Here is a 23,681-nt window from a genome sequence, read left to right as displayed (position 1 = left end):
GACTATTTTTGTTACTTAAGTCTTAGTGAAAATGGTAGTTCTTCCCACTTTCGTGTTGCAAATGGGACATTAGTGATTGTTCATTTATTTCTTTCCAGCTGTAAATTAGAACATTTTACAGTCTCGTCCTGAAACTGCAGGAGGCCTCTCTCCTGGTTTCACTAAAAGGTTTTCCTGAGGGAACAGGTGAGCCATTTCTCACCACCATCACCGTACACACTCCATGCAGAGGATTGGACCTAAAACATGCATCTTGCCGTTTCTCCCATGAAGCTATTTTTAAATAGTAACTTTAACAATTTAGCTTGAATTGAACAAAGATATTTGAGGAATCCTGCCTTACAGTTTTGAGCCAGATGCCAGCTCAGACAAGGAAAGTGTAGAGATAAATGAATCTATGCGTCATCAGAATGGAGCAGAGCAGGGAGCTCGCGGCACACCAACTTTAGCATCCTCCTCACTGCTACAAGCTTTTTCCAAAGGCATTTTTTTTGTCAGCTACAGATTCACCACAACTTAAAGAAATACTTAGAAATGTCATTTTGAGCCAAGATGTTTTTATACATGTCCTCTATCATGAGATAAATGCCACAAGCACATGCTAAAAACACAATTTTCATTTGATTGGGTCTCTAACCCAAGGGTGTCAAACATCCGGCCCATCAGATGGTTTAATCTGGCCCAGTCAGGAAGAGGAAAGCTCCATGTGGCTCTTTTACCCCTCCATTGTGGCTCTTATGCTTTTAAAAAAGGTGCAAACGATATGAATATATATAAATTAAATTAGTTGAGTTTAGCACAATCTAATACATGCTGCACCCTAGTGTCTAGTTGTTGTCATAAAGAAAGAAAATGTCATGTTTGACTTGGTTTTCTTTTTTTTTTTTAATTTAAAATCTGCTGCAGCAGGAGGATTTTATTCAACACAGAGGGTATTTTATTTTGAAAGTAACTTGTATTTGCTGCTGTCAAAAGTAAAGATGTTAAAGTTGTTGCTTATAGTAAAATATCACACTTTACAAATTCAATTATTGTAAATATTTGAAAGCTACGTTTTCTAAAGGAATAGCTAAATAGCCACCAAAAGTAAAGTGTATTTTCTAAAAGATGAAGTAGGATTTGGTGGCTCTTGCTTGGTTTTGGTCTGTAAGAAACCAAATGGCTCTTTTGCCATTAAAGGTTGCAGACCGCTGTTCTAGCCCATTCCTGTGGTGAGTTATGGTTATTTAGAAAAATGACTGCTGTATTTACTCTTGTTTGGATGTTTCTGTTAATGTGGTCTAAATTAAGCCTTGAAAAACACAAGTTTATAACAAGATACTACAAGAAGATCTAGAGCTTTATGTATTACCGGGAACAAAGAGTGAAGTTTTGCTGTCTCAGCCCTCAATAATCACTTGAGTAACAACTTTAATTTTACCAGGAAAGCAGCTTCACAATAATGATGTCAATCAGAGGTGAGAGGCTCCTGTTTTTTTGCTCCGTCAATCAGCACTCCAGCTGATTCCACACATCACCACCTTCTCCTGGGTGTTTCTGAGTGAAATCAGCTCAAGACGAGCCCGGAGCCTGCAGGGCATCCTCCGTGTACCCACGGCTGCCTGCTCCTCAAAAGCACCGCGTTCTCCTCTCATGCAAAGTGAAGCTCTCTAAACAGTGTTATCCCCAAAGGTTGTTTGTGTTCTCCGCCACCGCGGCTGAGGTCTGGCTGCACGCTGAGGAGACGCTTGTTAGTTTTACGCCGTTACAAGGTTGTAACTTCTGTCTGATGAGCAGTAATTCTTTGCGCACACCAATTATCTTGAAATTATTTCATCAATCCATCATTGCTGGAGCACATTACTGGCTTTAATGGCAGCTTGTTTTTAATCGAGTTTCAAAATTACATGTAGGAATTAATATTTAATCAAGATGGGATGCCTCTGATCTTGTGCATCCAAAAACAAGACAAACAACTATTAAGCCTCAAAGTGGGAAACCAAGACAGCTATCGGGGAAAAGCACACAAACCGTAAATGAATGACAAATAACAAAGAACTGCAACCTTAAGAATAGAAAGGAAAAAAGATAATCACCAGTGAATGTTTGCAGGGGAAATATAATGACACGCATTAGTCAGACAAACTGTTTTACTGGGTGGTAAACCCAATTATCGGCATGCAGGTATCTCAAGAAAAGCTTTTAAATGCTGCAGTTATGCTGTGAAAAAGGTCAAATATCCCACCCAGAATATTTTTCTGTTTTTAAACTCACAATGAATATTTAAAACAAACTAAAGTTATTAATTTGGTATCACAAGAAATAGGATGTGAAACTAAAAAAACTTCTATGTGAGCCTTTTATTTTTAAAACAAATCTTATTTTTGATTGCTCTTAATTTTTTCGTTTGCTATACTGTTCTTGATGCTTTTAATTTGCACTTTTTTTTTCATGTGCAAGAGTTACAAAAGAAACATTTAAAGACGTGAGGTCAAGTAAAATGATGACGAATCTCCTTCAGAACTACAATAAATGAAGATGCTTTGCATTTGTTGCAACGTCTAATTTTCCTTCAAAATAGTTCCCCCACAGAGATAATATGTTTATAGAAATCTCCAAATTGTCAAAGTCTGCGCCTGATAAACATGTTTACCAATTGTGATGGAAATTATACGTTTACGTTTCATCCTTTGTTTTTTCACTACATCCAAATCGTAAATGTGTCTAACCTTTGTGTACAGCTTTGAAGCCAAACGCTTCTGACATGCAGACTTCTCCATCCTTGCTAAGCGTGCATCTTTTCTCTACTCTGTTGAACATTCTTGAAGCTCCACTCCATTTTGATGCAGCCACTTGCAGATGACTAGATTTTGTAGGAATCTCTGAGAAATAATACATTTCCCCATCATGATTTTTTTTTTTTTTGGAAACCCCCGTCTGTGCCAACATGAAAATTTGGTAGGATTTCTTTTAGATTTTCTTAAACCTATTTTCAGCCCAGGGGGGTTTAGCGTGCCGCCATCTGATGTCCACATATTTGAACTGATCCCAGAAAATGATAGTCGTGTCTCCCACTCATCATGAGCCATTTTAAAGCCAATTACATTATATATGCATTAGCAAATGGAATTTTAAATGTAAAAGGGCACGAGGTGTCAAATAAAACATGTTGAGGATAAAAGTAATCACCGTAAGTGGCTCTTACCGTCCACCTCTGAATGTCTCAGCCAGAGTAGCAACAAGCTAAGAATGTCTCACAAAAACAGGTCGTTTAGGCAAAAAAATCCCTTCCAGTTTTAACTGAAATATATTAGTTGCAGACATATAGTAAGTACCAGTTTGTTCATTAAGTCCAGTTGATGATTTTTTAATTTTCTGGTTAAATTTGATTTAATTTTACTTATAAATTCTCTACATATATTTTAGCTTCTTTAACCCTCACTGTTGAAACAGAGTAAAAAAGAAGCTAACTGTGGTTTTTTATTAACCTGACATCAGTGATGGATTCACTGCTGCTTCCACCTTCATCTTACATGAAAAAGTCTGAGAAGGTGTATAATTAAAGGAGTCTATTCTTGGGAAAAAGCAGAAAAAAAACAGACCATTTTCTTGTATCTTTTAGTCTTTGAGCATTTGAATGCAGACAGCCTGCAGTAACAAAATGGGAACAACTGTGCGGGAAGGGGTGAAACGGCACAGCGTCTGCCTCATGAAAACACACACAGGGCGCAGGGGGTGCTGGCTATGGCGGCTCAGGAATCTCAGCTACTCCTGGTGGTCTGTCTTCTGCAGCTCTCAGGGGTCATCACTATTTCCACTTTCATTTCAGGCCCACCTCAGTCGCAGGGATTGCCTGCTCCGACAGCCCCGGCACCACTCACAATCTCACACGAACAGATTAATGTCACCGTGTGCGCAGACACAGAAGTGCACACACGCACACATGCTGTTCTGTCACTGTCCTTGGTGCTGAAATTCCCACAGCCAATATCAGAGCTGTATTACCGCGTTCATGCCGTCAGGCGCGCCTTAAACCGCATTTACACACATATTTGCACCCGAGGAATAAAAAACCTTTGACTTCTAAGTAACCAGTAGGGCCTGTAGACACCCTAAAACACATAATATTAGCAATTAAATAAATTATCATTTTATTTAATTCAGTTTTTCAATCGATATGTATTTCTAACCCTTTAACACCTTAACTCTTTAACATACTGTAATGTTTCAACTGTTAAAACGATCCAAGTCATTCCAACAGATTCTGAAGGAGAAAAGCGTCTTTTTCTCCTTCAGAATCTGTTGGAATGACGTGGATCGTCTTAACGGTTGAAAAGTTACAATAAATCAAAGAACATAAACACTGGAGCCCCAGTGTTAAAGGGTTAAATCCTCACAAAGAGGTTGGATGTCTCACCCTTTTGTCCATTTTTGAAAATACTTGAATTTAATGGATTTTTATCTTAGGACACTGGCAGAAGGAAACATTTCAAATTATTTCCATAAAATGTATGATGTTTATGAATTTATTTATTTTTTTTTTGCCAAAACGCAAGTTGGAGAAACATAAGGTCAAGTGTCTGTCCAAGTAAACAAAGTTTTTCTAACCTCTGACCTGTTATTGACGACAAACCGTGTTGCACTGCAGACCACTCACAATGGGAATATATTATATTTCGCCCTAAGAATGATTCTCAAAGGGTTCTCAGCATGTGTCGATCTTTTATTTTCATTTACAGAGGCTGTAAAACGTTATAATCGTCCTCCTTTGGTGAGACGTTCCTTTGGAGGTAGATAGAGGGCGCACGCTGCAAGACTGGCTGTCATGACTGTCATGAGCACCAATGTGCCTGGCAGTCATGATTTAATTTTTGTTCTGTTTACAACAATTTTGCACAAAAAATGGCACTGTTGTTCATGTTTACTATTGTAAACTATTTTATTGGTTCAATTGGCGTCAATGCTTGTCAAAGACAGCATTACTGATTTGCACAAAAGTGTGTATAATTAGACACAAGTTGTTTATCATGATTGTGTTCAAGCTAAAAAAATAATAAATCGGGATATATTTTCCCAAAAAAATATGTGTTCTTCTACACATTGTGAGTTATTAGAGATGATTTTTATGTAGTATCGCGATATTATGTATATCGTGAGCCATGTGTCGCGTCTTGCATCGTATCGTGAGGTACCCAGTGATTTTCAGCCCTACTGGGAACACTTGAAATTAAACTTTGGGTTCTTCCAAGGACAAGGTAAATGTAGAAATATCATCTTATTAATTAAATGCAAATGTATCCCTAAAACAATTTTCATTTTTTTCCTAATTTTAAAGCTCAGAGACCCAAAACATGTAAACTCAACCCAAAACTAACAAATATCAGCATTAGCACAATAAAAAATAGGAATGGTGCCACAGATTTTGCTGAAATTTGACTCACAATTGAAATCTCTAACAGGAACATGGATAGGGCAATGTCTAGGGGACAGTGTATGAATCTCCTTATATCCTCATAATTACGTCTGGCACCCCACTCCAGGCTGATATGCCAGTGGGCACGCGTGACGACCACTAATGAAAAGCGGTCATGCTGCACCAGCGGAGTTTGCGTCATGGCTGCCAATTAAAATAAGGAGCGGAAGTGAGGGAAGCACCTTGTTCCACCGATTCTCCGTCTCCACTGTCTCACACATCACTGTTAATAATTGATCAAAGTTTGCAGTCTCTGCTTTGATATATCCATGGCAACAGCTCTGTGTGGAGAGCGTGTGCGCACGAGCCGCGTGCACGTGCCTGTCTGTGCATGTAGATCTCAGAAGGCTGTAAATAGTCTGATGCTGTCACCAGAACAGCCGCAGAAACAAGTCGTTCTGCTACCACGGGGTATCTGCATCCCTTTAAAAGGACAGGCTGGGATTAAGTGTCAAGCTTCATGAATATTGTATGAACTTGAACAAGCTCCATACTCCCAAACCTAATAGTCATAAAACAGCGTGTGTGGGTGTGTTTTCTTGCTCCCGTTTGCCAAAAAAAACAAACCTTAATGCATGTGTTGTAGTGGATGGGAGAATCTGCTGCAGGATTACGCTCCTGCAGCCTTTGATCCTCGGCTTTGAGAAAACAAAAGGGGCCGATTACACGAGGCGGAGGGCTGCCCTCTGACAAACTACACATTAAAGCTAATTTCTTTTCTTGTAATTGGATTCCTGCCTCTGGATAAGCTGGATCTAGATTTCTTCTGCAGCCAGGTGAGATCAGATGGGAAGAAACCTCATTTTGAAGAGCTTAGTTAAAACAGGAGCTCTAAATCCTACGAGTTACACCAGCTTTTGGGGATTCTGTAAGGGCTGAGGATTCCCAATCCCTCTCAAATCTGGAAGTTTCTTCAACTTCCATGGCAGCAGCCTGCCTGCCTTCAGTCCACTTGCAGTCAGAGGATGCACACAGGGAAACATATTTCATCTGCTTAGCATTTGATTGCAGAGACGCGGGAGCATGCTTCCAGAGAACGAGTGTGCACACATATTTTCACAGAGCTGTTTGTTTCTGTGGCTTGCTTCAAGAGTAACTGTGTTGCCATGCCAACCACCCCCCCTTCTGTCTCTGTGGCATGCACATGCAGACACACATGCACACAGCCGTGCACTTTTCCCTCTCTCTTTCCCTCTCTCTCTCCCCTGTTTAACAGGATTCCAATGCAGAGCCAAGAACACCAATCAGAATAAAGCTCGCAGAACATTTCTAACCAGTCCCGGTGCAGCTCGCTGCTCGCGCCTCAGCCAGCTCTCCAGGCATTTGTCCTGCAGCTTGATTGATAATGAGCCTCAATGAAGGGGCTGCTATAGAGTGTGTGTGTGTGTGTGTGTGTGTTGGCAGAGAGAGGGGTTCCAGTTGGCTTTTTATGACTCTTTTCACTCCTGAAAAGCATGCCTCTTTATGAGAACAATCAAACCAGGACGGCAGGAGGAGACCCACAAGTGGGGATGAATATTGATTAATGGAAGTTTTATGGAGCTTGATAGCGCTGACATTTTCAAATACCGGCATGATCAATGATTGATGAGCAACAAGCAGGAGGTGTTTCTGCTCCCTTATAACAGCCCGGCACCATTTGTCAGGACTTTTTGGCTTTAAGTCAGTCTGTTTTTGCTGTTTTTATCTTTAAAGTTGGAAAAAAGCTGGGAAATCTTTAACTAATGTCCCAAATCCTGAGGGAAAAAAAGGAAAAAAAGTCCAAGAAGAGAAGATGTTTGAGCTGCTAATGAATTGAGCACACAAGAGTCCTGAGAGGCTGATCATGCATCCCTCCCTGACACCTCACATCACTTAAAAGCGCTCCTCCTCTGACTCTCCTGTAACACATGCACTCACCATGCTGTCGTAGTGGATGAGCTCCAGCTCGTAGTCCGGCAGGATGTCGCTCCTGTTGTTGACCAGGTCCAGAGCCATCTGAGCGGAGGGCATGCACGCCTGCCCGCCGGGCCAGCCCCCGCTCATGGGGAACAGCGCTCCGATGTACAGCTTCTTCTTGCCTGCGGAAGGCCGAGGCCAAACAAGGAGAAGGACGATGAGAGATGCCCAGAGCAGCGCGGCTGCGCGGCTCGCGCGCGGAGGACATCTGCGCTCCGCCGGCATGCTTCAAGGTGAGCGGACTCCGGCGCTGCGGCGGAGGCGCGCCACGCAAAGGTCAGGCTGCTGTTTGTGAGAGTGCTGCAAGTCAATCTGAAGTGAACTCAACACGTGTCCGCAGGGGGACCGCGTTTGGGTGGCGCTTATAGCTTATTTAACCGGGATGAGATTTAGAACACTTTATCTCCGCGTGCCTCATTATTATGGGGACAAAGTCTGTTGACTCGGGCAGCAGATGAGGCGGCAGGTTCCCGCAGTTCCAGGCGTTAAGAAAACAGCCATTAAAAATAAAACCAAAGAACTCACGACTTTTACGCATTAAAAAATAGCAAAAACCGACGCGCGGATCAGAGGGAGAACGCCGCCGCGCGCGTGGAGCGAGGGACACGCGGGAGTCGCAGATGGAGAACCCAGCTGGAGCGCGAACGCAGAGCCGACATATCTCCCGGTTGAACGCGGCTGCGTTCCGTCAGCGCGCCGCGGAGAGCAGAAGCGGGAGACGCAGCGCGCTCGAGCTCTGCGCCTGATCCACTGCAGCACCGGCTGTCTGCGCGCGAGAGAGGGAGCTCCAGATCCACGCCGGGAGGGGGAGTGTGGTGGTGGCATGGGGGGAGGGGGGCTCTAATGAGTTTCCCGCTGAGTTGAAGTCAAATCTTCACATTTTCTCTTTTCCACTTGACTTCTCATCGCAGCTGCTGCGGCGCGCCGGTGATCAATCACTGATCGATAGAGCAGCATCCTAACTACTGACGTCATCCGGGTTAAAAGCGGTACATTAGATGATAATAAAGTGGCTTTCTAAAAACGGAAGTCAAACCGGTGTTAAAGGCTTAATGAGGACGCATTCAGGTGCTCTTACATTTTGCAGTGAATCCGATCTAATTTTACAAAAGCATAATTGGCTTTTAAATTACTTTAATGCAATAATCTAACAGTTTAGAATTAATTTCCAATTAACGATCCTAATTTCTCCATAAATACAATTACATCTGCAGAAGAAAGTCAATATTTATTTATTCTTCTGCAGACAATAAGGCCTAATGGCTTCCGGTTGGCTGGTTTTGAAGGACTAAACGATGCTGATTAGTAATTGCGGGCGATTCATAGACAAGAATAACAAATATAGCCTATAAAATCATTCTTAAGGGTCAACAGTGTGCATGCTTTTCATCATAACTGATTCAATCATTTGAAGTTTTGGATCAAAAAGTTCACGTGGCTCCGCCCCCTGCAGCTAGATGGCATTTTATTTCTGTCTGGGGATGGGAATTTTTTTTTCCAGTCTCTCATAGCAAGCAGTGTATGCGGCACATATTAGTGGTAACCTGACCCATTACATGGATTTGTTTTTTTTCTGTTTTATCTTTTGCATTTCTATGCAGCTCTCAGTCCGAGAACCTGCTCACCCGTTTGGTTTCCTAATCTGTCCAACAAAAATATGTTCATGTCCAGAGTTCTAGTTTGAGGGACAGACTCACAATAAGGATGCATTTTCCTAGCTGGTCTTAAAGAGCTTAAACAAGACTGCTGTTTGCATGCAGATGGTGTCATCTGCAAACTTCAGAGTCAATATCCTCTTTTTTGCAGATGAACCTGCTATATTAGCCTAATTTTAATGTTTGTTTTTTTTTAAAACTATTTCCTTGTTACAAACACAACCTTTGCTCTTCTGGAGGAAGCAGTCAGTGAATGTGGAGAAAATAAGCAGAAACAAACCAAGTTTCTAAGCCACTTCTGAAATATGTATTTTAATAAATAACATATTTAGAAACAAACATGTTATGGAAATATTTTACTGTTTTTTTTTTCATTGTACTTGTGACAACAAAGACAATCTATCTAAAGAAATACGATTTGAGTCAGAATCAAAGTTTTTGACACTGATTTTAAAAAAAAACTTCTCCAATGTCAAAAAATATAGCGGGGAAAAAACAGATTATTATGCATGTATATCTGCCTACAAGTCGAAAACCATAATGTGAAATCTGTTGCTTGATTGATCGTCTTTTTATTTTTAGCTTTTAAACTCAAACTAAATCTTCACTCATGTTTTAGACTTTAAACTCGTGGTTCTTTAGAATCCAGATGAGCCTGGAAAGCATGTTTAGATCATATAAAGACCAACTCCTGTGATAAGGGTGTTTTTTTATATGTTTCTGATCACATATATAAACAAAATTAAGCTTATAAACAGTGTTTGAGTATTTCTTTATACAAATTGTTGTGAATCAGGAGCATGACAAAAAATGTTTGAAAAAGCTTGTAGTTGTTTGGGAGAAACTATCATTTGAAGGCCACAAGCTCTCTGCTCCATTCCGATGTGCTAACAGACAAACGGATCCGTTAGGGTCATTATCTGGCATCTGACTCAGAACTGGCTCCCACACTCGGCATTTTGTTGCATCACTAATGCTAACTTGGGGTTCTCCATAAGCTAACGGAAGAGTGTAAACAAAGGGATGATGGGAAATTGTTGCTGGCTTACTCCACAAGAATGGTCCCATCCACAAGTCAGATGCAATTACTGATCAACTCCTGGTGCTCTGCAGAAAATGTGACAATTTTTCAAATAAATTTGATCTTAAACGGCATAATCTTTTTAGAAGCCCACTGGGAATGTTTTTACAGTGGATCAAAAGATGATTGGAGTTAGACTTTAAATATCTTTTCAAATACTGTGAGTGATCTTTTATACAAAATATATTACAAACAAAAAAAAAAAACATAAATATTTTAATTGTATCCAGCTGCTATTAGACAATAGTGAAGGTACACTTTGGACAAACCATTGTTCCAACCCAACTCAGAAAGCATGTCTGTGACCAAATAAGTAAACCAAGAAATAAAAACACCTTTTTGGGAAAACTGTAGAAATCAATGAAAGTTTTGGCTTTAAACCAGCTGGATTTTCCCTGAAGTCAGTTCACATTTCTTCTGGAGAACTTTGATTGGAACCGCCATGCAGGTGTAGCCCAATGCTTTGAAATGATGTGCTGTGGTTATCTGCCTGAGCCACATCAAGCAGCAGCGGTGGAGACAGGCCGGATCAAACTGAGCTCATCCACTCTGGCACCAATCCTGCAGACCGGTGCACAGCTGGACCACCAGATAGAAAGAAAATGAGCTTGGAAACACATGTGGCAGCAGATAATAAAAGTCGGCTAAATGAAAGTTCTCCCCTAAAGAATGATTTATATCCACCTCTCCCACACCTTATTTTCTAGACGCGTTTATAAATAACATTTGTTTGGTACTTCAATTTCTATTCATTTACTGGTCTGCACTTTTTGATGGAAGTGAGGGACTGAATGAGAAAAAAAAAGGTTAAATCATAAAGTTTAAAGACACTGACCTATCACACTCATTGATTTCACAGTTTTCTTATACAGTTTAGATTAGATGTAACAGTTTTGATTTAGAATTAAGTCTACCCCTCCGGCTTCTCCCAACCCTCCAATTAAAGTGGTTTTTGAAGGGAAAGCGGTGTCTAAAAGAGTTTTTTTTTAAGGGTAGAGCGTAGGGACCGGTAGGGTGAGCCATGTTGTGCTGTGCCGTGGAGAAGTGTTTTTTTTTTTTCTACATGGGTGTCTCTAAAGCAAAGAATTTTACATTTAAATCTAAGTAATCACTTTGTTTTAGCACGACCTTTTTAGAGTTATAAAATTGACATTATGTATTTTTTAACGTTAGCGGCTCTGTACTAATGTAGCTGACTGGCAACTATTGATGACATCATCAAGTGGGAGTAACGTCCAAATTTGAAGACACTATGGTCATGTCAGACGTCCTTCCCTATTCACTATATACAGCACAGCGTTAACCATTTTCTAGTGCTGTCCGTATCTATCTTTCCAAAATCGAGTGCCCTAGAAATGTCCCAGAAGTCTGCAAAAAAACAGTATGTATTGATGTTCTCTATATTGGCGATATAGACCCCAATGCATTTTAAAAATAATTTTTATGAAAAATTGTGTCTATATGTATTTTTTTAACAAACATTCACATTTTAATCACACAGAAACACACAGTGTATTCATAAATAGACATCAAGTATTTGTATCAATTAGAGTTTCACTTGCTTTTAAAATCCAGGGCACTATATAGTCCTGTACTATAAAGTTTTTTAGAATTAGGGTAGAAATTCAGACATATCCTTTTTTTCCATATCTCTCAGTTTGGAGGGCTAAATGTAGAAGTGTAGAAAAACTGTAGGAGTAGGGGAAGAATTCGGATTTGGCCTGAGTGTGGTTCCTTAGGCAAGACCCTTCACTCCTAACTATATAGACACGACCCAAGTCAGGGGCCGAATCTGAATTCTTTGGACATCCCTTCCCCTCCAGATACCTCTACAATTGGAGGAGTAGGAAGAAGCTGGAGGGGTTGCAGGAGAATTTTAGATTCGATCTAGGACTTCCTTTGCTGGTCTCCATTGAAATGTAGTGTTTTAATGAATAAAACTACACATAAGAGTTGTTTTGTACAGATGTCTGACAATTTGAAATAATAAATTGTTTTGTTGCCATTTGACCAAATGCATTTTCCTTAAATAAATTAATAAATAGAATGTAAATAAACATTTTTGAAATCAAACTTGTTCCTAAAAGCATGCAGATATGCTTTAAATAGTATTATTGCTGAGTTGTTGGGGTTCACAAGTGCATGAAATAAAAAGGTTTTATTGATCAAAAATGGCTTAACTGTTTTTTTTTTTTTTTTAGTTAAATTTAGCCGGACATCTCAACACATTTTATCTCAAAACTTGGAATTCCCCACTCAGCAACTCACAGAATTTAGTTGCTATAATTTTATCAGCACTTGATTCTTTATACACTAAGCTAGAAGGATTAGAAGTTGTATCTGAATGAGCAAAATTACAGTTTTGTTTGAAACAAATACAGAAAAAGCGAAGAAAAAAGACTTTGTTCAGATGAAACCAGCATGAACATCTGATCAGTGGCTGACCAAAAGGCAGAGTGATGAAGTGCAGTGTGACATGCTCCAATAAAGTTTCTTCAATAAATCCTCTTTTTCCTGGAGGTTATAGTGTAAATAGGGGAGCAGTAAGTTGCTGATTCAGTTTTAATAGCATCTTTGCAGCTGCAGAATTGGACTGAAACGCTGTAGAATCTGCAGCTGCAGCTTCTCAAATCTGGTGACTGTCTTTGTGTGATATTTGATTTCAAAATCCTTCAGTTTGAGGATAATTACTAGACAACACATGGTGGATAATGAGATGATGCCAAAGGAGTAGGAAGGCTTCTCTCGTTTCTGCCGTTTTTATGGACCAGAGAATTAAAGATGAAAAGGAGAATAAGCAGATTGCATGATTCATTAATGAATATTAACCAGATGAATTGTATTTCCTGTGGAAATGGTTTTGCTTTATTGCGGAAAGTTGTTGCTAAAATGTAATCCTGTCCGCTGAGGATTTCTGAAGACAATCTGGTTATGAAGACGATAAAGACACAGTGCTGTAAATTGAAGAATCTATAATTTGGCATAATTAGCTGTAATACTCTGAATGATCTGAGGAAAACGAATGTCTGAACTTTGCTTTAAATTTGTTGAAGTTCCACCACATCAAACATTCCTGAAGACTTTGAATCTGTTGAAGGATCTAAGCAAAAGAAACTCCTGAAGAAAGGAGGCTTTGAAAAAGCAAAACTCTTTTTCATGTATTAACATTTGCAGTTACGATTTGGAGGAAAAAATGAAAATATAAAAAAAATAAGTAGCCTTCATTAAAATGAAGGAATAGATTTGTGAAGAGAGAAAACAGCTACAATGTCCTAAAGGTATGATAGTTTTCAGAAAAAACACTAGAGATTTCAAATAATTTGAAGTATTTTAACCAAGAAGGTTTAAGATTTAGTCCAAAAACTCCTCTTCCCCATAGACCTGCATTAATTACCCTGTTCTGTTGTCATGTGTTGCATGAATTTGCCTAGGAATGGATGGCGAAGGAAGAGATGTGAATTTTTCATTAAAAAAGATGCGACTGAAAAATGAAGATGATGATGTTTTCTATGGGAGTGATGAGGATGGATAGACTCAGGAATCAGTCAGAAGAACGGATCATGGAAGATGTTTGAGATAAATGTAGGGAGGCAGATTGAAGTGGTTTGGACAGAAGGACAGTGATGCTGATGAAGACTAAAGAAGGGGTTAATTGAAGGAGGACTAGAGGGTGTTTGGTATAAATGAGGAGGAAGCAGAGAATAGAAGGAGGTCAAAAGGCAAAGGCAAAAAGTATCAGTTTTATGCTTCTGTGATCAAAACTGTTCAGAATCACAATGGAGGTAAATATCTGATCTGAATTCTTTAGAGATTTATTATCCTAAAGTACCATGGGAGAATGTGAGATTAAAGGGTATGTGGAATTTTAAAAAATGTTTGACATTTTTGAGTGTTAAACTGTTTGAAAGCATACCAAATACCCTACATTATGCTGAAAATCTTATGTCTGTAGGAGAAAAGGAGCTGAAGGTTAGGAAGAATTGGACTCAATCTCTCAAACAATAATATCGGCCACAAAAGAGAGAACGTTTCACCGATCACTAAATGAGAAGGAGGGTTTTTTTCTTAAACCGCTATAGCTTAATAAACTAAAGAAAATATTTAAAAGTTGTGTATTCCTTAACAGCATTATATAGTTTGAACTGTGTTTCTAGATAAAAAAAAATTGTGGAATTATTTGCATTTAGAAGATGGAGCTTCTCCATTCACTTACTTAGTAAACAGAATTTAGACTACTTGAAGTATTTAACCCCTCGACACCAAAATATTTCCATGCAATGAAAAAAATAAGAAAAGAAAAAAAAAATCACTTATAATGTTTCTTTCATGTAGAATTAAATTAAGCAAACTTTGGGGTAGTTGAGGTTGAAGTTTGATGCTTATTTGCATCAAGGGGTAACAAATAAGGACTTGAACATAATTTCAAAGAAAGCTAAAAGATTAACATATGACGGAATATTAGAACTATTATTTAAAAAAAAAAACATTTACAAGAATAAAGTCGTAAAGTTATGAGAAAACAGTCATAATACTAGAAAATTTTTTCGAAAGTTTATGAGAGAAATATCAAAAAGTTATAAGAATACAGTCATAAAATTACGAAGCTTTTATGAAAAAATTGTCTAAAAGTTGTGACAAAAAAAGTAAAAACAAATTACTAAAATAAAGTCATAAAAACAATGGGGAAACAATAGTAACTTTATGAGAATTAAGTCATAACATTATGAGAAAAAGTTCATAATTTTGCAAAAAATACATTTAAGAATGTATGAGACTAAACTCAAACGTTTATAAAATAAAGTTGTAAAATTATGAGAAAAAAAGTTGTCATTTAAGTAAAATTCTCTAATATTTATAAGTAAAAAAAATACGAGAACAAATACATAAAAATAAGGAAAAAAATTGTAATCTTACATGAATAAAGTCATAAAATTATGAGAAGTTTTCTGAGGTCCGAAGGCATTATGTACATAGATTCCTATGACAAACTAAAGTCTTATGATATAATCGTAACCCTTCCGCTCTCCTTAGCTTGTTTACATTATAAGTGGGGTCATCTGGACCCCACAAGACAGTGCGCTGAACGTTTTTTTATCATTGATTTTTGAGTTTCACTATTGTCCATGGTAGACGTAAAATCCTGTCCACATTTGTCATGGAAGGAATCACACATCAATATGTGGTTGGGGTCATCTGGACCCCAAAGAGAGCAGAAGGGTTTATGGGTAACATTATGACTTTTTCCTCATAAATTCCGTATTTTTTTCTTGTAAATTCAATGTTTTATTTTTATGGTGGCACTAACACTGGTAACAGAGCTGAAAAGATACATGTTTGAATAGTTTATTAGCTGAAAGTATGTTCAAGTAGTAGTGTTAACTACTGAGGAGTTTTACTCATTCATTTGAATGTCTACTATTGCTGCAGTTTTGTTGAATTGCTAAAAAAATACAAGTTGTTCAAGAAATTACTGAAATGAGGAATAATGAGCTGAATGTTTTTATCTTTGAGGGCTGAAAAGTGTTAAAGACTTGAATGAAGAAATGAAAGAATAAAAATGATTGCTGAATGCAACCAAACCAATTTATTAAACACAGACATAATTAACTCAACGCAGACACTCTAACCTTCTCAGTTCACTTCAATCTATTTAATATTATGGAAGCTAAAATGTGGCCCTGATTGCTGTTTGGCATGTAAATCAATAAGTGCATGTTTACTGGGCCAACCCCATAAGCAGAGAGCAACTCTGGCCTGCAACCACTTCAACTGATTCATATTTCAACACCGCCTCTCTCCATAACAACTCTGCTTTGAAAAATCAGCAGAAAATGTGGCACGCAGCATCAATCATGGCCGATTTTTATTTGCCTTCATCTCTTTCTGAGCGGAGCAGCGACAGTCATGTAGGCCAGTTAGTGTTGATGAGAAGGAGGCTGAAGTCTGCTCTCAAGCTGTTCGAACCCTCTGTTCACATTCAGCACAGAATCTGTTTCTCTGACACAGAAAGAAGGCCAACACATGACCTACAAACATGTACAGTCATGGGGAAAATGGAGCACCCTCCGAAGGATCAGACCCTTGTTTGTCAGCCTGTTGTTCAGAGTGGTGTCATTGAGGCCACATTTGGACTTTTTCCAAGAAGTTTGTACGTCCAAATGAAGAAAATGACAAGAGGAAAACAGGAAGTTGACGTTTAGCCTTGGAGCAAAACTAAATACTTGTGGAGCAAAAACAGAGTTTAGCATCTTAAAGGCTTTTAGACTTGCAAAACTCTGCCGCTGTCACCTTGGTCATAGCTGCACACGACAAATTCATTTTTAAAAAAGCACTTTTTAAAATGGCAGCTTTTATGTTGGTTTTATCTCCATAGCAACAGTTTTATTTTTTGCTCGCCTGGGGTTGATGAACAGGTCCATGTAATTTTTAGAAAAATCTACAAAAGGACATTTTTGGATTTACTTGGCAACAAGATGTCTTTGTAAACCACACCCACATTCCTAATTTGTTCATTTAGTGTGTTAAATCGTTTCATTCTAGTGGAGCCAACGACTCAAGCATTACATTTTCACAACATTCCAGTAAAAAATATGAGAGTAACAGGGAAACGCTATCTTTGTGAGCTCACCCAAATATTTTTATTTTGATATGTAAAGCACTTTAAGGTGTTCCTTAGCAGGAAAAGTGCTTTGAAAATTGCCAAATTTCAAACTAATTGGCCACCAAGATGTAGGTCCTGTGGCCATCCTAGAATAATTTCAAAACTTCCTCGGACATCCCTGACACTTAGGCTTTGTTTTCGTGAAGTTTCTGAAGTCGTTTTTGATCCCATCAGAGTTTTTTGTCCATTCACTTTTTTTCCCCCTAGGATCACTATTCCCTAAAACTATAATATTAAATCACATTTTCGCGTTTTTAATATTGCAATCTGGTTGTTACAGTCCAGGACATAATTAACATAGTTTAGTGTTTGCCTGTTTAGCTTTGCTTTTATCTCATGTTTGTATGCCTTTATGTCACTAATTTATACTTTATCTGTAATTCTACTTTTTATCTGTTGTTTTAAAAAAAATATTGTAGCTGTTGTTTATATTGTTCTTTGAAACTTTTTGTGTGCAGCACCTTGTTTGACCAAAGTCATCTTAAGGCGCTATATAAATTAATTAAAATTGAACGTTTTAGAGAAAAAAAATCAAAATGTTTTTCAAATATAAAGTTGAGATATTGAGACTAAAACTTTCTAAGTTAACCAATCTAACTACTAAGCTGGATTTTAGTTAACTAAGTTGAAATTAAATTTTAGAACCCTAAGAAAGTGAAAATTCTTGACAATGAAGTTTCCCACTATAGCGTTGCTGTGTAAACTTTATTAAGACTTCATAATAACTACACATTATGAAGCATTACCTAAGCATGAGTAAACACGATCATTTATAAAGCATCACTACTACTTTATTAAGCATTAGCAAGTAGCTTATTTGCGTTATAAATGCTTCATTCTTGATAAAAAATTATTACTATAATGTGTTTATTAATGGCATTTTAGGATTTCATTCATTAACAATTTAATATTTTAAAATCAAGAGGTGGTAAAATTAGAGGTGGTTCATTAAGTTGTAACCTCATTTACAAAGTGTAAGAAAATGATTTGTAAAAAACAACAATTAAGTGTATATTTATACATCTACCTTTCAGACATGCACTGTTACTGTGTTAATGAATAATCTATATACCCTGTATTGCTCAGCTCAGTTGATGCTTAACGAATGCTTCATACTGTGTAGTTATGAAGTGTTATCTAAACCTCTCTTGCTGTGACCTCTGACCCCTGCAAAAGCTGCAGGTCCGACTGCACTGCAGGTTTTACTGCGATGCAGTTTCATGAAGGTGCAGCTCCTTTGCAGCTGATGTTTTAGCTCACAGAAAAGCAGCAGAATTGGTGGCTTTGCATTAATTTGGAAGAATATCTTCCTGACAGTACAAAGATCATGCGTATGAGGGATGGAAAGTGAGCCATCACTCTGAATGAAAATCCCAACATGATGACTTTACAAACATCCATTTTCCTGTTTCCTCTAGGAGTCAAAGATTTAGATTTTCATCCTGGGGGCAGCCTTAAATAGTAGCGTTCCTTCTTCCAGGATGATGAACATTTCTCTTTTCCTTACGCCCCAAAATGCTTTCGGAGCAGACCTTATTTAGAGCATTCCCTGTCAGGAAACAGCCCTGAGCATCTCTGGGCTTCTCCAACCCCGTGTGAAGCCAAAGCCGGATTTATCATCACCCTCACTTGAACAGTTTGTGATAAATGTATCTGAATCTGATTAGAGGTTTCCTTCAGGCGAGGAGGGTGGTCGTAGCTCAGCTGGAGGAGTTCACGCGCCTCGGGGAAACTGAGCAGAGTGATCAGCTGCAGGATGAGTGCAGAAGCTGCAGTGCAATGATAAAGAAACCACTCTTACCACCGATGCCTTCATTAGACATCAAGCAGAAGAACAAGGCTGGAAGTTTAAGGGTCTGAAATGAGTTTACTCTGCAGGGTAGCAACATTTACTCTCCTTAATCAGATGAGAGGATCAGAAAAGTGACGGAAGCTCCGAATGGAAACACTGAGAAGCCGCTGCCTCCTAGGCGCCTCGGCTCCAGGTTCACCTGCCACAGCCTGCGGGCTGATCATGCAGGGATGAAATCTCAGCTGGCATGAAGGCTGCTGGGAAATTCAGAGGCGTTTGGAAAATGATGATGCTGATTACAATCCAGCTAAAGCTTTTGTTTTCGCAGTTCCTGTGTTAGTGCTCTAATTACAACGTAGACCCTCTGTGAAAATTACTTATTTCAACGATTGAGAAGGCGACCATTATGGCCCAAGTCTAAATTAAAAACTCTCTGTAGTTGGCTAATGGAATCTGAGTATTATATAAGCCTGGTTCATTAGCCAGATCTCATTATCGGAACATCTCCATGTAGCAGAGAGTCATTCAGATCCAGCTGCTAACAAGCCCTCACAGGCTGAGAGTAGTAATCATCTCTGGCATTTGCCTTTCACTTCCACCTCCTCTTCCTCTCTACCACCCTGTGACCAATCCAACGCTCTATCAATTATTCAGCTGTGAACTTTATCTGCTGTTCTCCTCCATACGCCTGCAGCCAACACAAGCAAGATGCCGGAGCAGCGCTAACAACCCTCATGGTGGCAAAATGCTTCATTCAGAGACGACTGTTAGCAGTCACACAGGCCGAGCAGCGCTCGGGTGGTGCAGCGCCGCCGAGCCATAATGAGAGCTGAATAATGTGCGCCTCTGCGGTCTGCACAATGGGCTTCTGTAGAAGAGCTCATCTTCCTCCTGATAGATACGTTTCGATTGTTTTTTTCTTTAAACACCAGCAGCAGATTACAATCTCCCTCACCTGCAGAGAGCATGCCATTTAGACCGCAAATCAAATCACAGTGAAACGCTCCGACAGCACATGTTTGGTAAAATCAATCTCCAAGATGCTGATATTTATAGATGTAAGATATTTGCTAGATGCTGACCGCTTTTTTCCTGCAGAGATCCAGCACGCATGCAAAGGGTTTGTGGGCACGGACTTGAAGTTTCATAACCAAGTTTTATGAGTTTCTTTCTGAGTGCAAATGTTTGCAGGTGTACTTTAGGAGGGGTTAGTCCAGCAGGAAAAAGTGCTTACATGGATAAAATACACTTATGTAAATGATCCTGCAGAGGAGCGCTCGCATGACGATGTTTCTGCACCATCTCAGCTTTTACTGATTCAGAATAAAACAAATGCAAAAAATTAGAAACATTAAACTTGGATTTTCCAAAAGCAGATTTTAAGAAAAAGGCTTAGAAATGACAAGATTTATAACAATCAATGTTTACAATTGTTTCATATGTTCTAGAAATCAAAACTTTGTGTTTTGACAAAAACTCCAATGAAGAAGTTTGAAAAGGAGACACTATACATTAAAAACAGACGTTTGCTCCATCCGAATGTTTGTTGGCTCTAAACTGAAAACAACAACTGCATATCAGCGTTTGTGATAACTTTCACAGCTGTGGAGTACGGTGGCCCTGAAGGGCAAATCACTCAACAGAAATGCATATCAAAGTCTCACTCCAACCATATTTTTTTCTGTTGTGGGCGGGACTGTTGACAGAATAACTTGTCTCTTCCCATCACTGAGAGCTCAGTTTACACGCTCATGCGCGAGCTAATGCCCTGAAGCTAACATGAATGGCGCAAAAACAGCAATATTGGATCAGTCTAATCGAACAGTTTCAAGCTAGAATTACAAACCGCGGGTGTTGAACGGTCATCATGTCTCGCACGCCTAAATGTAGCAGGTCAGGTTGGGCGCAGGGAGAGAGAAGACTTTGGCACGCCTATTTCAGTATCTGCATCATTAGTCTGAGCAGTTTCTAGCATCTAATTTTCTGATGCAATGCAATTTGAATACAGAAACACAGTTTTAATCATAAATTATTTTATGTAGGTCATCTACTATGAGAAAAATGATACAAGAACATGTTAAAAACACAAGAAAGACATAATAATAATAATAATAGAACATTTTTTAAATTTTAAACAAAATTCAAGAAACCAAATGTCATCCTCCAATCAGTGATGATGTCCCATACCTACCTTCTACGGTTTCTTATTTTTCTTCATTTTTTTTTTTTTTTTACATTTACCGTTTAATTTCTGGAAATGAATTTCATTTTTGAAACATTTCCTTTTCATTTATTCATTTTGTGTTTTGCAGTTTGTTTTCTAAAATGTAATGTATTTTTTTTATTTATTTTGTTTTTACTTTTTAAATTGCATTTCCATTCATTCATTCATCTTCCTGACCGCTTCTTCCCTTTCGGGGTCGCGGGGGTGCCGGAGCCTATCCCGGCTACTGATGGGCGAAGGCGGGGTTCACCCTGGACAGGTCGCCAGTCTGTCGCAGCCTCAATCACACACCCATTCACTCCCACATTCACACCTAGGGGCAATTTAGAGTCACCAATGAACCTATGAAGCATGTTTTTGGACGGTGGGAGGAAGCCGGAGTCCCCGGTGAAAACCCACGCATGCACGGGGAGAACATGCAAACTCCACACAGAAAGGTCCCAGCCGGGAGTCGAACCGGGGCCTTCTCGCTGTGAGGCGAGAGCGCTAACCACTGCGCCACCGTGCAGCCCTTAATTGCATTTCTGATCCATAATATGTTTTTCCATTGAGTGATTGGTTGATGTGATTTGTATTTCCGGGCCACCGTAGTAGAGGCAGTGTCAGTTTACTCATCTTTGTCGAATTATAAATCACTGGAAAAAACAAAACAAAAAAAATCTTTTTCTGTTGTCAGAGGAACATGATTCATGTTCAGAATTTGACAAGGCTGCTGCAAAGTCTCTGTTTTGCCGTTTTTCTTAAATCGTGACCCCACTTCTGAGTGTGGGATGTTTTCAAGACATCTTCAGTTTGATGCTCACACAGATGAAGGGTTTTTTCCTACAGGACAGACAGCAGATCTCCTGTTTTTACTACAGTAAGACTTCCAGGGCCTGAAGTGGTAAAACAACTTCAAACCATTACATTACCACCACCATGTTTGACTATTGAAATGTTATTTTCAGATTCACATCCTCTAAAAATTCTGCTTTTGTCCCGTGAGTCAGAGTGAGTTTTTTTTATCCAAGTGTGACGAAAAATCACATTTTATACACAAAAATGCAAAATGTGGAATGAAGCAAATTGAGCTAAATTAAAGTAGTTGAGATCAAAATCATAATTAGAAATTAAAAATACTCAAAAGATATATCAAATTAAAAATTCAAAGAAAAATAGTTAAATTTGAAATGAATTAATTACATTTTAAGTTTGTTTTTTGAGGGAATAACTAATGTTTCTGTTAGAAATGTGTATTTCCTGTTATTTTAATCAAAAATTTGATAAAATCCTCCTCATACTGCCAGACTACAAGTTAATGGTTGCATTAAATTTCACTTTTTCTTGTAACGACACGCTGCAGGTGTTTGGTTACCGAGGTGCAGTGTTTCCACTGAACAAGCCTGACAGGATTTTAGCTGCTCAGCACTTCACTACAGAGTTTTTACTAATTCATGGGTGAGAAACGAAGGCGTTCCGCTTTGACACTAGAATGTTTTTCTGCAGAAGTATTGTCATACAGCTGTTTACTGCAATCCATTACTGTCATACGTCAGGCTACAAATCCACTTTGTATGAGGGATGAGGTGTGAATAAATCACACTACATAAGAGTTTAGAATATGTGCTGAAATTTTTGGACTAATCCTTTAAAACCCTTAAAACCCTTTAAATACAAATTACAGCCTTTGATCGACCTGACCTGACAGCTCATGTTATCGCTAAAAATTAGTTTCCATGAACTTCCTTTAGGAAATAATTTTCTTTAATTTTCAGAGCCTTTAGATCAGGTGGCCGCAGATGAAGCTAGTAAAAAAAGTCCTTTTCCAAGCTTTTCCTGGTAATCGATTGATCGCACTTCTAGGAAATGATGATGCCCAGAGGAAATAAACATTTAGGGCCCGTGCAGGAAAGATCCATGATATTGGTCCTTTACAAACAGCTTGGTGCACTAAGTAAGTATCCAAACTGTTGCTCTGCATCTCCTTTAATGCAGATGTTTAAATCATATGTTGCCATTTAGGGTTACAAGTTATTTCTCTAAAAATTGACTCTTGACTGCAGACCCAGTTGCTAGCTTTTGCAGTAGACTTACATTTGGTCATGGAACTGCGCTGTCAAAGTCATAAGCAATGACTAATATTATATTAAACTCCTTTAAGAGTAAAGTTGGATGTACTGATTATTTATGATAAGTGATTGAAAAGGGAAAACAGGCCAAATCATGATGCTTAGTAAATTTCTAAAATTATTATCTCATGTTAACAAAATTAACTCTCCAAGTGCTTCCAAGTTTGACAAAAAAAAATTCCTTTCCCTTGGCTTGTTTTGGGGAGGACATTTTTGGATATACAGAAAAAAAAATCATCAGTGGCAACATTTTCCAATACGAACCACAGCAGTTTTTACAGCTCACTGGATTTATTTTTTTTTTTTTAATCAGCAGACTTCTGGCTGGTTAAGTAAGAAACAGTTGGAAAAATACAGCTTCATCTTGAATTGTGTTACATTGACAGTGAACACTAATCCACACAATTCAACCTTACGAACATATCTTTGACCAGACATCGAGCACCAAATTCCACGTCCACATAGAAACATCTGATGTGAATTTGACGTGTGAATCATGTTTGATGTAAATGCAGGATAAGAGAACTGGAATGAGTGACCGCTCCCCCCTCGCATTCCATTCAGGAAGTGCCCGCTGACTCCAGGAAGCTAAAATCCAAAGAGAAATGAACAGCTATTACTCAGTCATTCTTTTGGTCAGAATAAACATTCTTGATCTGCTACCTTTTTTTAATTTTTTTCCTAATCACAATATTATTTTTGCTTAAGTTACTCACATTATAAACTGGTCAATCAGATGCCTCAAAATATGCGGTGCCTGTTGGCCTCTA

The 23,681-nt window shown here is 38.7% G+C and overlaps 1 protein-coding gene and 1 long non-coding RNA gene across 3 annotated transcripts in view; one reads left to right on the top strand and one right to left on the bottom strand.

Annotated features, from left to right (window-relative positions):
- The window catches only part of gabbr1a (gamma-aminobutyric acid (GABA) B receptor, 1a), a 136,439-nt gene that overhangs the window by 86,290 nt on the left and 26,468 nt on the right, over positions 1-23,681 (bottom strand). For both annotated transcript variants that reach the window (XM_024258444.2, XM_024258445.2), the window contains one exon: positions 7,352-7,512. In XM_024258444.2, the coding sequence (XP_024114212.1) occupies positions 7,352-7,512 (161 nt within the window). The remainder of the gene's footprint in view (positions 1-7,351; positions 7,513-23,681) is intronic.
- Positions 7,500-23,681, top strand: part of LOC112136654 — a 46,790-nt gene continuing 30,608 nt past the window's right edge. Inside the window, exon 1 of the long non-coding RNA XR_002917390.2 lies at positions 7,500-7,623. This is a non-coding gene — a long non-coding RNA (uncharacterized LOC112136654). The remainder of the gene's footprint in view (positions 7,624-23,681) is intronic.

Source organism: Oryzias melastigma, linkage group LG16 (assembly GCF_002922805.2).
Source record: "Oryzias melastigma strain HK-1 linkage group LG16, ASM292280v2, whole genome shotgun sequence".
Lineage (NCBI taxonomy): Eukaryota > Metazoa > Chordata > Actinopteri > Beloniformes > Adrianichthyidae > Oryzias > Oryzias melastigma.
The sequence above is the reverse complement of the archived record's forward strand: the minus strand, read 5'-3'. Positions and strand labels throughout refer to the sequence as shown.